General features: G+C 41.1%; 1 protein-coding gene across 4 annotated transcripts in view; it reads left to right on the forward strand.

Moving 5' to 3' along the window:
• Window positions 1-17,113, forward strand: part of Asx (Additional sex combs) — a 92,715-nt gene that overhangs the window by 21,414 nt on the left and 54,188 nt on the right. For all 4 annotated transcript variants that reach the window (XM_071659322.1, XM_071659341.1, XM_071659311.1 and 1 more), the window contains one exon: window positions 8,245-8,368. In XM_071659322.1, coding sequence (XP_071515423.1) covers window positions 8,245-8,368 — 124 coding nt within the window. The remainder of the gene's footprint in view (window positions 1-8,244; window positions 8,369-17,113) is intronic.

A 17,113-nucleotide genomic window follows, 5' to 3' on the forward strand; every position in this document is an offset into this window, starting at 1 on the left:
CTGCCAGATCCACTCCCAGATATCTAAAACACTTCACTTCCTCCAGTTTTTCTCCATTCAAACTCACCTCCCAATTGAATTGACCCTCAACCCTACTGTACCTAATAACCTTGCTCTTATTCACATTTACTCTTAACTTTCTTCTTTCACACACTTTACCAAACATTTATTAACATTGCTTATCACATGTTTGACTAGTTACCTTTCCTGACTGGATTTTTTTGGTGACAGTGCCATACCTCCATTCCTCTCTTCCTTGGCTTTGTTTTTCCATTCCCCTGGAGGCTGTCAGTGTATGGGCCCCTTACAGGGGAATTACACATAGGTAAGGATCAGAAGGTGTTGCCAAGAATGATAGGGCTAGATCACACCCCAGAGTTATGCTACACTGGGTTAGAATTCAGTCAGTCAAGCCTCCTCATTGTTAGTTCTGTCCAGGTGACTGTGATTGGCATTTCGGTAGACAAGGGGTTCTTGTTGCTTGATCTTGAGGGAAGGAAGTTTTTTTCCCAGTTGAGGAGTATTGGAAGCAACTTAAAAAATCATCCCCCTCCTCCCAACTCAATCCATGGTGGGCAGGTTGAAATCACTTGACTTGTGTAGTTTGGCGGTAGCACACTTCATCCAATTCTATGCTGTAAATTTAGTTTGGGACCAGGGGAGGAAAATGTAGTTATTACTTAAAGGTCAAAGCTTTTCACTAAAATTGTATTTATACAGATTTTGCTCTTCTGTGGTTTTTGTACCATTTTAGGGTGACTCATGTCATTCAAAATCATCTTGTTTTCCATTGTGTACTGATTGTAAAGGTTTGGAGATGGGATCTGAGTTTAAAGATTTTTAGACCCAATAAGTGTATCAAAGTAATTCTCAGCTTAACCCCTTTTAACGATGGTGCGCTTAAGGAATATTCTATCCTTTGTAGAGTATTCACTCATTTCTCGAGTCGCTGTTTAGTCAGCTAGCTCATGGTACATATAATCTGGAGTTCCAAGTGTATTGTGGGGACCTTGTTCAATGAAGATCAGTCTTGATTGTTGAGTGATTGGTTGGAGATGTGAGAAGTAAATACTACCCATCTTCTATAGATCTATTCATATCACTTGTGCGCTTTTTCCCCTCAGGAACTTCTTCAAGCTCTATCCCTGCTAGTAAACTGGTGATGTTCAAATAAAACTTTTTTCAGTGATAGCAGACTCATCCAAGCCTGATTAAGGGATCCTCATCACTATTCTACCACAGTACCAGTGGAGTCATAGCCATCAGTACTGGAATAGAAGGAAGTGCATAATGAGATTTCCTCTTTAGTAGAATCTTCAGACAATTATTTCTTATCCCTGAGTCATTGTTGGGCTGAAAAAAAAAGGGCAGTGTTTCTACAGTAGTCTGACTGGCCAGTAGGTAGAAGATATACCAGGGTATATTAGGAAGAGAATTAGCATTGCTTGTTCTCTCAGAGTGGATTCCATGATCATGTATCAGTCATGTCTTAAAAGTGCAGGAGGATGAGCTCCATCTTGTGGGCTGCCTATAACTGAACTTTTTTTATATTATCTTCTGGGTTATTTCTTCTGGAACGACACTCAGAACTAAAGGATCTTTGCTACACTATAACTGGGTTTTATAAAAAGATAAACATAGAGTGATATTCTCTTTTGTAGAGACTTTTTGCCTTTCTGCTATCGTTGATTTGGCAGTCTCCGATAGTCTCTCACTTTGGATGAAGGAGGAGGCTGTGTAACTGTATATGCCTATTCTTTTAGTCCATCTCACTTTACTCTTTCTCTTCAGCACACAGCTATGCTCTTATTGTTACCACATCTTTCTTTACCCAAATTATTTCTTACTCATTGAACCCACTTCACAGCACATATTGTCCTCAGACATTTTTCTCCAACACTCACCCTCTCCTGTACATTCTCAGCTGATGCCCATGCCTCGCATCCATACAACACCATTGGGAATACAGCACCTTTAGATATGCCCATTTTCCCCTCCTAGATATCAGCTTCTCAGTCCACACATTCCTCAATGCTACCAGTACCATCACCCCCTTACCCACCCTATGTCTCTTTTCTTCTCTCATTGTACCATTTGCTGCCATGTTCCCTCTAGGGTGTCTGAAGCACTTTACTTCCTCTTGGTTTTCTCCATTCAGACTCACTTCCCAACAAACATATCTCCAATGCCAAACATAATAACCATGATTTTATTCAATGTAACTATTAACATTTTGCTTTTACACATTATCCCAAATGTAGACACCAGCTTCTGAAATCTTTGACTTAGATACCACCTTTTGCAGTTCAGGTCTTTAATTTGCCATCAGCACTGTTATCAGCAAACAATAACTGCCTCACCTGCCAGCCAGCCCCCACCCCAACAGACTGCATTCATCTTACTCACTATCCTATCCTAAACAGATGAAAAAGCCATGGCAACGTCACACACCATTGCTGCAGACCCTCCTTCATCTTGAATCACTCATCCTCTTTTTATCCTACTCACACATATGCTGTCCTCTCATGATGAAAACTTCTGATAACTGTCTTCCCTCACCATATGTTTGTAACAACTTCCATAAAGCTTCTGTCTACCCTATTATATGCTTCCTACGGATCCACAAATGTCACACACAGTCCTTCTGTTTCAGTAAGTATTTCTCATGCACATTATTTAGAGCAGGCACCTGATCCACTTACATCCTCTGTCACTCCTGAAACCACATTGTTCCTCCCTAGTCTGATGCTCTGTATTTGCTGTCACTCTCTCATTCACTACTTCCATTCAATGAACATAGTATTTTCAACAAACTTATTACTCTGTAATTCAGATGCCTTTGTTCCCTTTGCCTTTTTACTGTTTAACTATAGAGGCATTCTGCCAATCCTAAGGCACCTCACCTCCATACATACATTGAAAATCCTGACTGACCAATCAGCAACACAGTCACTCCCTTTCTTAAGAAATTCTGTTGTAGTACCATCCACTTCAACTGCCCTGCCACAATTCATCTTTTACGAGGCTTTCATCACCTCTTCTTTTTCATCGAACCACTTTCCATGACTTGCATCCATACCCCAAACACCCCACTTCTGCCACCCTATCATCAAACACATTCGAAAGTCCTTCAGAGTACTCTTTCCATCACCTCTTTACCTTATCTCTGCTGTTTCCATTTTCTCATTTGCCTACTTCACCAATGATCCCATTTGTTCTCTTGTTTTTCTCACACTGTTAAGCCCTTTCCAAGATATTGTCTTATTCTCCTAGAAGCTTGCTGATATTTGATCACCCCAACTTTCACTTGCCCTCTTTTTCAGCCTTTACATTTTCATTTTGACATCCTGTTGATGACTCCTGTCCTGTAAGTAGTGCCCGTACACCTCCCTTTTTTCTTTTCCTTGCATCTTAACTTCATCATCCTACCTCTCACTACTCATTATTACATGCCCACCTCCCATTTCTGCCCACTCCCTCAGCTTCATTTACTCCAACCATTTACCATTCTGCACTCAGTCTATCCTGTTATCTCTTCACACAAGTCTCTCTTCCAAGCTCACTTATTTTCATCACCTTCTCACCCATATCATGTCCTCTTTTCTGAATGCCTTGACAGCTCTTCACCCTTGCCATCACCAGGTAATAAACAGACATCCCATCAACTGTCCCCTTGCAGTCCATTCACAGCCAGGAATTTCTCTTTTAAGTGCCTATCAGTTAGTAGGTAATCTAATGATATCCTCTTACCATCTTTCATACTCACTGTATACTCATGTTTGTCCCTATTTTAACCAGATGTTCCCAGTAACCAGTCATTTTAGTTGCACGCAACTTCACAGGCTGTTCACAATTTCCATTCACCTTGAGTATCCCATTCCCCAAGTTATACCCCAATATCCACATTTCCTACTTTCGCATTAGATTATTCAACATTGATATCCGATCTCTCACATCACAACTACTGACACACTCACTTAACTCCTCCCAAAGCACTCACCTGTCTTCATCAGTTCTTTTGTGTTTTTGTTGCCAGGTGCATAAGCACTGATGATCAGGTAATCACCTGTCATAATTCATTTTCATCATTACCATCTGTCTGGGGCTCAGTTATGTATCACATCGGAGTCCTGCAGTGTTTCTTTAGAACTACATTTTGTTCGTAGGTTATATTGTCTTTTGTTTATCATCCTTCCCGAAGTAAATATGGGTTTATTTTACTGGGGGAGAGAGAACATAGAAAGAAGAGGTATAATGAAATAACCATTTTCTCTTAAGTATTTACTTCGCAGTAAACTAGAACTGAAGCTTATTCATTTTTTCATTGTTTTGACATTATATATATTTACCTCTCATATTATTATCTAAATGATTCTTTTTCCTTTATGTCATTGTCTCATTATTTTGTAATTAGATATGTATCATTATATACTATATAGTATAACAGAAATGAATTTTGTTTTAGGTTATATTTTCATTTATCTATCAGCCTCCCAGAAGTATATACGTGTGTATTAAACTGGGAGAAAATGAGAGAGAGAGAGAGAGAGAGAGAGAGAGAGAGAGAGAGAGAGAGAGAGAGAGAGAGAGTGAGAGAGAGTGAGTGAGAGAGAGAGAGAGAGAGAGAGTGAGAGAGAGTGAGTGAGTGAGAGAGAGAGAGAGAGAGAGAGAGAGAGAGAAGAGGCATCATTACGTACCCAGTTACATGTTATTATTTACATCACAGTTATCTAGAGCTGAAGCTTGTTCATATTTTCATCTTTATAGTCCTACACAGTAATTGTATGATTAGAAATATCTCTGATCATTATGATAGAAGATATTCCTCATCCTTTATTTCATTTACCCTTTTCAGTATTATATAGTTAATTACATATTATTTATCTCAGTACTAGTATAGGAATAAATTTTGTACTTAGGTCATATTGTCTTTTATTTATCAGCTTCCCAGAAGTAAGTTTGTGTACTTAGACTGTAAGAGAAAAAAAGATACATATACCAGTGAATAAAGAGAGGATGTGTTTATTTATTTATTTTACATAATTGCTGTTTCCCGCGCTAGCGTAGTGCCAGGAAACACGAAGAATGGCCCTCCACTCACATACACTTTAATGTACATAATACCCACATACACATATATACATACATATGCGTATCATGTATGCATCTAAGTATTGTGGCTGAAGAATCCAGGTGGCAACAACTATATGTATAAACAAAAGATGCCATCCAAATGTCACCACATGCTTCTATACAAAGTCTTGCTCTAAGGTATGAATTATGTTTTGTGAAAGAATATTGTTCATTCTTTGTTAAAGAAGAACAAATTGGTCTGTAACTCAAAGTACAGGCATAGAAAACCAAACAATATATTTATTTTTATTATACTTGAAGGCCTTTTCCCACATCAGCGAGATAGCGCCAGGAAACAGACGAAGAATGGCCCATCCACTCATTTTTTTTCATACATAATATCCAAACACACACATATACATATACATACACACATATGTCATGCACATGTACATATTCATACTTGCTTGCCATCATCCATTTCTGGTGCTACCCCACCCCACAGGAAACAAGCATCGCTACCCCCTCCTTCAGCTAGGTAGCACCAGGTAAACAGACAAAATGGCCTCGTTTGTTCACACTCATCTCTAGCTGTCATGTGTAATGCACTAAAACCACAGCTCCCTATCCACTTAGTGGCCCCACAGACCTTTCCATGATTTATCCCAGATGTCTCACATGCTCTAGTTTAGTCCATTGACAGCCCGTCAATCCTGGTATACTACATCATTTCAATTCACTCTATTCGTGCACACCTCTCACCCTCCTGTATGTTCAGGCCCTGATCACTCAGAATTTTTTTCACTCCATCCATCCCCCTCCAATTTGGCCTCCCACTTCTTGTTCCTTCCACCTCTGACACATATTTCATCTTTGTCAGTCTTTCCTCACTCATTCTCTCCACATGTCCAAACCATTTCAACACACCCTCTTATGTTTTTTCAACCACACTCTTTTTACTACAAGACATCTCATTTACCCTTTCATTACTTACTCGATCAAACCACCTCACACCACTTATTGTCCTCAAACATTTCATTTTCTCACTTTTTCCAAACTCATGTCACCAACTTCTGCAGTTTCTCACTCGAATCAGCCACCAGCACTATATCATCGGCAAACAACAACTGATTCACTTCCCAGTCCCTCTCATCCCCAACAAACTGCATACTTGCCCCTCTCTCCAAAACTCTTGCATTTACCTCCCTAACTACACAATCCATAAACAGATTAAACAACTATGGGGACGTCACACTCCCCTGCCACAGACTGACCTACATTGGGAACCAATCACTCTCCTCTCTTCTTACTCGTACACATGCCTTACATCCTTTGTAAGTACTTTTCACTGCTTCTAGCAGCTTACCTCCCACACCATATACTCTTGAGAAATTCCACTTAGCATCTTTATCAACCCTATCATATACCTTTTCCAGATCCATAAAGCTACATACAAATCCATCTGTTTTTCTAAGTATTTCTCATGCACATTCTTCAAAGGAAACACCTGATCCACGCATCCTCCACCACTTCTGAAACCACACTACTCTTCCCCAGTCTGATGCTCTGTACATGCTTTCACCCTTTCAATCAATACCCTCCCGTACAATATTTCAGGAATACTTAACAAACTTATTCCTCTGTAGTTTGAACACTCACCGGTATCCCCTTTGCCGTTGTACAATTGCACTATACATGCATTCTGCCAATCCTCAGGCACTTCACCATGATCCTTACATACATTGAATATCCTTATCCACCAATCAACAACAGTCACCCACTTTCCTTATAGATTCTACTGCAATACCATGCAAACCTGCTGACTTGCCAGATTTCATCTTCTGTTAAGAAAACCAAAAAAAATGATGAAATAAACAAGATGGCAGCTCATTTGTCACACATGCCTTAGACCACTTAGAAGCCTATCATTAGTGCTCATGGAGATGAAGCATTCCAAATTTTAGCACACTCTTAAGGGGATATTAGTGGCATGAAGATTCTCTTACATGGCTGTTCTTTAATTTCATATGAATATCTTTCAAATGATAAGGAAAAACACCTTTGATCAAAACCAAAACAAACCCCAGGAGTTGAAGTATTAAAGGATGATATTGCAGTATGTTGATTTTGAAGGAATGTACAAGTATTTGCAAATTTGACAAAGATGATATCCAAGTGAGGAGCTTGAAGAGCTTTATATGGAAACCAAAGTTTAGGCTTCAGGCCAGAGATAGGGAGTATGAGACAGGAGCCAGTTTTGGGAAATAGATATGCATCGTAGCAAATGTACTATGAAGAGTATCTGCATTAACTGGCCTCATTTGTATTAGGAGATGGCGTATCACTTTTGTTGTACTTTAGAAGAAAATATGAAAAAAATAGAATGGGCTTGCTTTTTATTAGGGGATGACATGTCAGTGTTAGTTTACCTGAGGAGATGATATGAAAAAAATGTAAAGGGCAGAGAGGTTTTAAGCCACAAAAGAAAACTATTAATTGCATGGCTTGTTAGTTCGATAAGGCATGTTTGCATTTATTCCAAATTGTTTCTAATTCTTTGTCCTCATCATAGCTAAGGGGCTATCCAATTGTATTAGCATTTTCATAGTACTACATGGGGTACATTTTTCAGGATCCCTATCCCACATTATTGCTTTTCAGCATCGTCTTTTTATCTGCACAATAGAATATACTAGAAATTGTTTTTCTGAAGTAGAGGCTAAGGATGTACACATCTGTCAACCTCCAGTCTCTGCTGCATACAGCTTGCACTGTGTGTCCATGAAAATGTTAATGATTTTGGATGATATCTATCCAGACTATAACCTCTTTGTTTTTGATTTACCAAAGTGGTGTTCCATTTAAGAAGTCAATTTGAAATTGCCAAAACTCTGAACCTTCTTTGACTAGTGTTAATGCCTTACAGTTAAGCACAGTTTTGGTTAAGTAGACATCTCTTTAATGCAGTTACAGATGTATAATTGATATACATGATGCCTTCCATTCTTGAAATTGTAGATGATCTATTTATCATTTGGTTAAGTCATTTTTAGCTTAGAGTGCCTGTTTACCTCTAATGCTGGACCTCCCATTGGCTTTGAGAAGTGTTTTGTTTAATGATTTTGTGGAATTTCATCTGCTTGTTTTTGTTGTTTACATTTATGCTTGCAGCTTCCAGAGTGGTGCGGGTTCCAGCCTCACAATCATCCCCCTCTTCACGTGATGCCTCCTCTCCCTCAATGACCACTATGCAGACATATCTTGCGGCCATCCCAGGATTCAAACCACGAAAAAGGTATGCAGACTTCCAGTATTTTAACCAGCAGTTATCATTGTTGACATTGAAAGTTGGAAGTTTGTCACTGCTTGTATCCCTGCTAAGAGGAGTGAGGAAGAGAGACAAGTGCTTTAGAAGCCGAGTGAGTGCATCAGCAGTTTTGACACTTGGAATTTAGTGATAGGGGTGTGTGATTTGAATGCAGTGGTAGGTGATGTGGTAGCTCGGGATATATCTTGGGGGCATGTGGTGCCCATTGTGAATGAAAATGGTAAAAAGCTTGTGAAGTTGTGTGATGATGAAGAAATGATTGGGAATGCCTTGTTCCTTGGTTATATAAAAGTACATACATGTGGGTGATTAGTTTAGGGGTCATTATGAATTATTGGATGTACAAGGAGAGATTCTTGGATATAAATTTGCTGAGAGGAGCAGCTGATGGGATGTTTGACCATTTCTTGGTGGAGACGGTGAAGTTTATAGTGATTTTCAGAAAAGCTGATGACTAAGGTGGGAAGTGGGTAGCAAAAGTGAATGTGCATTGAAAAGAGTCTTGTTTTGGAGATGTCAGGAGAGATTTGGTGAAGCATGGCAAGAGAGTAAAAGAAGCTAAGAGAGTAAATGAGGAAAGGAAGATACTTTGAGAAATATTGCATGTGAAGCAAGTGGTATGCAGAAGGTGGGACATGGATGTTTGATAAGAGAAGGGATGAATGGTGAGATGAGGAAGTTAAGTCGACCCTGAAAGAGAAAAGAAAGGTGTATGGTTGATACCTGCTGGGAAGGAGTGCGAGTGACGAGATGTACGAGAGAAAGCAAGAGGGTTGTGTAAGTTATGAAAAAGGGGGAAAATGAGAGATAGCGGTGAAAGAGAAATTAGTTATATTAGTATCAGTATATTTATTTGTTTCCTTGTTTTTAAATGCCTGGTCACTTTTCCCACTTTAGCAAGGCATCATAATATTTCCAGCCCTCTGCTCCTGCTACAAACACTCATCACTTGTGCGATGAAACCAAGATCCTGTCAGTATAATCCCACCACAACAGGCTCAATACTCAGTTCTTTGCAACAGCACTAGACCCCTTCAGTCCAAAGTAACCTCCAACTAACCATCGACCACAGCTCACACATTCCCCATTCCCCAACAAATACAGTGCTGACGAAAGTATATTTGCTGACCTTACTCAATAAGCATTGAAAATCGCCTTCCAGACTTAACCTGGAACACTGCTCCACCAGACATGCACTCCACTGAAGACCCGTACACAAGTTATGTTATCTCATATATGCTTTGAATGCCACCCATCTCTGCTACATTACAAACACCGATTCAGCATCTCACAAGACACCTCATGTTAGGCTTAAGATGTAACTGAAGACACGGAATACTTACTCCTGAATTGTACTGCACTCATTTCACAAAGACAGCACACATCACCATTTTCCTTAACCTATAGTCCTGGCCATTAGACATGACTAACTTCCATAGCAAACTCTGAAGCCACATTGTTGCACCTAGTCTGAGACTATGCATGCCAACATCATCTCAGTCACAGCTTTCCTTTACAACTTACCAGGTACACTTAACAAATTTATACATCTGTAATTTAAACATTTACTTTTGTTGCCCTTGCTTTTATACTGTAGCAATATACTGGTATTCCAATAATCCATAGGGACCTCACCATGAGTCATACATGCATTGAAAGGGTCCTATCCACTATAGCTGCCTTGCTGTTCTTTGTTTGTTTAGGTGTAAATATATTTGCATTTTCTTGCATTAGCAAGTATGAATATGTACATGTATATATATGGAAAGCTGTGTAGGTATGTATATTTGCGTGTGTGGACGTATGTATATACATGTGTATGGGGGTGGGTTGGGCCATTTCTTTCGTCTGTTTCCTTGCGCTACCTCGCAAACGCAGGAGACAGCGATAAAGAAAAAAAAAAAATATATATATATATATATATATATATAAGAGTATTAGTGAAAGAGAAGAGAGAGGCATTTGGACGATTTTTGCAGGGAAAAAATGCAATTGAGTGGGAGAAGTATAAAAGAAAGAGACAGGAGGTCAAGAGAAAGGTGCAAGAGGTGAAAAAAAGGGCAAATGAGAGTTGGGGTGAGAGACTATCAGTAAATTTTAGGGAGAATAAAAAGATGTTCTGGAAGGAGGTAAATAGGGTGCGTAAGACAAGGGAGCAAATGGGAACTTCAGTGAAGGGCGTAAATGGGGAGGTGATAACAAGTAGTGGTGATGTGAGAAGGAGATGGAATGAGTATTTTGAAGGTTTGTTGAATGTGTCTGATGACAGAGTGGCAGATATAGGGTGTTTGGGTCGAGGTGGTGTGCAAAGTGAGAGGGTTAGGGAAAATGATTTGGTAAACAGAGAAGAGGTAGTAAAAGCTTTGCGGAAGATGAAAGCCGGCAAGGCAGCAGGTTTGGATGGTATTGCAGTGGAATTTATTAAAAAAGGGGGTGACTGTATTGTTGACTGGTTGGTAAGGTTATTTAATGTATGTATGACTCATGGTGAGGTGCCTGAGGATTGGCGGAATGCTTGCATAGTGCCATTGTACAAAGGCAAAGGGGATAAGAGTGAGTGCTCAAATTACAGAGGTATAAGTTTGTTGAGTATTCCTGGTAAATTATATGGGAGGGTATTGATTGAGAGGGTGAAGGCATGTACAGAGCATCAGATTGGGGAAGAGCAGTGTGGTTTCAGAAGTGGTAGAGGATGTGTGGATCAGGTGTTTGCTTTGAAGAATGTATGTGAGAAATACTTAGAAAAGCAAATGGATTTGTATGTAGCATTTATGGATCTGGAGAAGGCATATGATAGAGTTGATAGAGATGCTCTGTGGAAGGTATTAAGAATATATGGTGTGGGAGGAAAGTTGTTAGAAGCAGTGAAAAGTTTTTATCGAGGATGTAAGGCATGTGTACGTGTAGGAAGAGAGGAAAGTGATTGGTTCTCAGTGAATGTAGGTTTGCGGCAGGGGTGTGTGATGTCTCCATGGTTGTTTAATTTGTTTATGGATGGGGTTGTTAGGGAGGTAAATGCAAGAGTTTTGGAAAGAGGGGCAAGTATGAAGTCTGTTGGGGATGAGAGAGCTTGGGAAGTGAGTCAGTTGTTGTTCGCTGATGATACAGCGCTGGTGGCGGATTCATGTGAGAAACTGCAGAAGCTGGTGACGGAGTTTGGTAAAGTGTGTGGAAGAAGAAAGTTAAGAGTAAATGTGAATAAGAGCAAGGTTATTAGGTACAGTAGGGTTGAGGGTCAAGTCAATTGGGAGGTGAGTTTGAATGGTGAGAGGCTGGAGGAAGTGAAGTGTTTTAGATATCTGGGAGTGGATCTGTCAGCGGATGGAACCATGGAAGCGGAAGTGGATCATAGGGTGGGGGAGGGGGCGAAAATTTTGGGAGCCTTGAAAAATGTGTGGAAGTCGAGAACATTATCCCGGAAAGCAAAAATGGGTATGTTTGAAGGAATAGTAGTTCCAACAATGCTGTATGGTTGCGAGGCGTGGGCTATGGATAGAGTTGTGCGTAGGAGGATGGATGTGCTGGAAATGAGATGTTTGAGGACAATGTGTGGTGTGAGGTGGTTTGATCGAGTAAGTAACGTAAGGGTAAGAGAGATGTGTGGAAATAAAAAGAGCGTGGTTGAGAGAGCAGAAGAGGGTGTTTTGAAGTGGTTTGGGCACATGGAGAGAATGAGTGAGGAAAGATTGACCAAGAGGATATATGTGTCGGAGGTGGAGGGAACGAGGAGAAGAGGGAGACCAAATTGGAGGTGGAAAGATGGAGTGAAAAGGATTTTGTGTGATCGGGGCCTGAACATGCAGGAGGGTGAAAGGAGGGCAAGGAATAGAGTGAATTGGAGCGATGTGGTATACAGGGGTTGACGTGCTGTCAGTGGATTGAATCAAGGCATGTGAAGCGTCTGGGGTAAACCATGGAAAGCTGTGTAGGTATGTATATTTGCGTGTGTGGACGTGTGTATGTACATGTGTATGGGGGGGGTTGGGCCATTTCTTTCGTCTGTTTCCTTGCGCTACCTCGCAAACGCGGGAGACAGCGACAAAGTATAAAAAAAAAAAAAAAAAAAAAAAAAAATATATATATATATATATATATATATATATATATATATATATATATATATATATATATATATTTTTTTTTTATTATACTCTGTCGCTGTCTCCCGCGTTTGCGAGGTAGCGTAAGGAAACAGACGAAAGAAATGGCCAAACCCACCCCCATACACATGTATATACATACGTCCACACACGTAAATATACATACCTACACAGCTTTCCATGGTTTACCCCAGACGCTTCACATGCCTTGCTTCAATCCACTGACAGCACGTCAACCCCGGTATACCACATCGCTCCAATTCACTCTATTCCTTGCCCTCCTTTCACCCTCCTGCATGCTCAGGCCCCGATCACACAAAATCATTTTCACTCCATCTTTCCACCTCCAATTTGGTCTCCCTCTTCTCCTTGCTCCCTCCACCTCCGACACATATATCCTCTTGGTCAATCTTTCCTCACTCATCCTCTCCATGTGCCCAAACCACTTCAAAACACCCTCTTCTGCTCTCTCAACCACGCTCTTTTTATTTCCACACATCTCTCTTACCCTTACGTTACTCACTCGATCAAACCACCTCACACCACACATTGTCCTCAGACATCTCATTTCCAGCACATCCATCCTCCTGCGCACAACTCTATCCATAGCCCACGCCTCGCAACCATACAACATTGTTGGAACCACTATTCCTTCAAACATACCCATTTTTGCTTTCCGAGATAATGTTCTCGACTTCCACACATTCTTCAAGGCCCCCAGAATTTTCGCCCCCTCCCCCACCCTATCATCCACTTCCGCTTCCATGGTTCCATCCGCTGCCAGATCCACTCCCAGATATCTAAAACACTTCACTTCCTCCAGTTTTTCTCCATTCAAACTCACCTCCCAATTGACTTGACCCTCAACCCTACTGTACCTAATAATTAACCTTGCTCTTATTCACATTTACTCTTAACTTTCTTCTTCCACACACTTTACCAAACTCAGTCACCAGCTTCTGCAGTTTCTCACATGAATCAGCCACCAGCGCTGTATCATCAGCGAACAACAACTGACTCACTTCCCAAGCTCTCTCATCCCCAACAGACTTCATACTTGCCCCTCTTTCCAAAACTCTTGCATTTACCTCCCTAACAACCCCATCCATAAACAAATTAAACAACCATGGAGACATCACACACCCCTGCCGCAAACCTACATTCACTGAGAACCAATCACTTTCCTCTCTTCCTACACGTACACATGCCTTACATCCTCGATAAAAACTTTTCACTGCTTCTAACAACTTTCCTCCCACACCATATATTCTTAATACCTTCAACAGAGCATCTCTATCAACTCTATCATATGCCTTCTCCAGATCCATAAATGCTACATACAAATCCATTTGCTTTTCTAAGTATTTCTCACATACATTCTTCAAAGCAAACACCTGATCCACACATCCTCTACCACTTCTGAAACCACACTGCTCTTCCCCAATCTGATGCTCTGTACATGCCTTCACCCTCTCAATCAATACCCTCCCATATAATTTACCAGGAATACTCAACAAACTTATACCTCTGTAATTTGAGCACTCACTCTTATCCCCTTTGCCTTTGTACAATGGCACTATGCACGCATTCCGCCAATCCTCAGGCACCTCACCATGAGTCATACATACATTAAATAACCTTACCAACCAGTCAACAATACAGTCACCCCCTTTTTTAATAAATTCCACTGCAATACCATCCAAACCTGCTGCCTTGCCGGCTTTCATCTTCCGCAAAGCTTTCACTACCTCTTCTCTGTTTACCAAATCATTTTCCCTAACCCTCTCACTTTGCACACCACCTCGACCCAAACACCCTATATCTGCCACTCTATCATCAAACACATTCAACAAACCTTCAAAATACTCACTCCATCTCCTTCTCACATCACCACTACTTGTTATCACCTCCCCATTTGCGCCCTTCACTGAAGTTCCCATTTGCTCCCTTGTCTTACGCACTTTATTTACCTCCTTCCAGAACATCTTTTTATTCTCCCTAAAATTTAATGATACTCTCTCACCCCAACTCTCATTTGCCCTTTTTTTCACCTCTTGCACCTTTCTCTTGACCTCCTGTCTCTTTCTTTTATACATCTCCCACTCAATTGCATTTTTTCCCTGCAAAAATCGTCCAAATGCCTCTCTCTTCTCTTTCACTAATACTCTTACTTCTTCATCCCACCACTCACTACCCTTTCTAATCAACCCACCTCCCACTCTTCTCATGCCACAAGCATCTTTTGCGCAATCCATCACTGATTCCCTAAATACATCCCATTCCTCCCCCACTCCCCTTGCTTCCATTGTTCTCACCTTTTTCCGTTCTGTACTCAGTCTCTCCTGGTACTTCCTCACACAGGTCTCCTTCTCAAGCTCACTTACTCTCACCACCCTCTTCACCCCAACATTCACTCTTCTTTTCTGAAAACCCATACAAATCTTCACCTTAGCCTCCACAAGATAATGATCAAACATCCCTCCAGTTGCACCTCTCAGCACATTAACATCCAAAAGTCTCTCTTTCGCACGCCTGTCAATTAACACGTAATCCAATAACGCTCTCTGGCCATCTCTCCTACTTACATAAGTATACTTATGTATATCTCGCTTTTTAAACCAGGTATTCCCAATCATCAGTCCTTTTTCAGCACATAAATCTACAAGCTCTTCACCATTTCCATTTACAACACTGAACACCCCATGTATACCAATTTTTCCCTCAACTGCCACATTACTCACCTTTGCATTCAAATCACCCATCACTATAACCCGGTCTCGTGCATCAAAACCACTAACACACTCATTCAGCTGCTCCCAAAACACTTGCCTCTCTTGATCTTTCTTCTCATGCCCAGGTGCATATGCACCAATAATCACCCACCTCTCTCCATCAACTTTCAGTTTTACCCATATTAATCGAGAATTTACTTTCTTACACTCTATCACATACTCCCACAACTCCTGTTTCAGGAGTATTGCTACTCCTTCCCTTGCTCTTGTCCTCTCACTAACCCCTGACTTTACTCCCCAGACATTCCCAAACCACTCTTCCCCTTTACCCTTGAGCTTCGTTTCACTCAGAGCCAAAACATCCAGGTTCCTCTCCTCAAACATACTACCTATCTCTCCTTTTTTCACATCTTGGTTACATCCACACACATTTAGGCACCCCACTCTGAGCCTTCGAGGAGGATGAGCACTCCCCGCGTGACTCCTTCTTCTGTTTCCCATTTTAGAAAGTTAATACAAGGAGGGGAGGATTTCTGGCCCCCCGCTCCCGTCCCCTCTAGTCGCTTTCTATATTTTTTTTTTTTTTTTTTTTTTTTTTTTGCTTTGTCGCTGTCTCCCGCGTTTGCGAGGTAGCGCAAGGAAACAGACGAAAGAAATGGCCCAACCCACCCCCATACACATGCCTTGATTCAATCCACTGACAGCACGTCAACCCCGGTATACCACCTCGCTCCAATTCACTCTATTCCTTGCCCTCCTTTCACCCTCCTGCATGTTCAGGCTCCGATCACACAAAATCTTTTTCACTCCATCTTTCCACCTCCAATTTGGTCTCCCTCTTCTCCTCGTTCCCTCCACCTCCGACACATATATCCCCTTGGTCAATCTTTCCTCACTCATTCTCTCCATGTGCCCAAACCACTTCAAAACACCCTCTTCTGCTCTCTCAACCACGCTCTTTTTATTTCCACACATCTCTCTTACCCTTACGTTACTTACTCGATCAAACCACCTCACACCACACATTGTCCTCAAACATCTCATTTCCAGCACATCCATCATCCTGCGCACAACTCTATCCATAGCCCACACCTCGCAACCATACAACATTGTTGGAACAACTATTCCTTCAAACATACCCATTTTTGCTTTCCGAGATAATGTTCTCGACTTCCACACATTCTTCAAGGCTCCCAGAATTTTTGCCCCCTCCCCCACCCTATGATCCACTTCCGCTTCCATGGTTCCATCCGCTGCCAGATCCACTCCCAGATATCTAAAACACTTCACTTCCTCCAGTTTTTCTCCATTCAAACTCACCTCCCAATTGACTTGACCCTCAACCCTACTGTACCTAATAACCTTGCTCTTATTCACATTTACTCTTAACTTTCTTCTTTCACACACTTTACCAAACTCAGTCACCAGCTTCTGCAGTTTCTCACATGAATCAGCCACCAGCGCTGTATCATCAGCGAACAACAACTGACTCACTTCCCAAGCTCTCTCATCCCCAACAGACTTCATACTTGCCTCTCTTTCCAAAACTCTTGCATTCACCTCCCTAACAACCCCATCCATAAACAAATTAAACAACCATGGAGACATCACACACCCCTGCCGCAAACCTACATTCACTGAGAACCAATCACTTTCCTCACTTCCTACACGTACACATGCCTTACATCCTCGATAAAAACTTTTCACTGCTTCTAACAACTTTCCTCCCACACCATATATTCTTAATACCTTCAACAGAGCATCTCTATCAACTCTATCATATGCCTTCTCCAGATCCATAAATGCTACATACAAATCCATTTGCTTTTCTAAGTATTTCTCACATACATTCTTCAAAGCAAACACCTGATCCACACATC

The sequence above is a fragment of the Panulirus ornatus genome, chromosome 5 (genome assembly GCF_036320965.1).
Source record: "Panulirus ornatus isolate Po-2019 chromosome 5, ASM3632096v1, whole genome shotgun sequence".
Taxonomy (NCBI): Eukaryota; Metazoa; Arthropoda; class Malacostraca; order Decapoda; family Palinuridae; genus Panulirus; species Panulirus ornatus.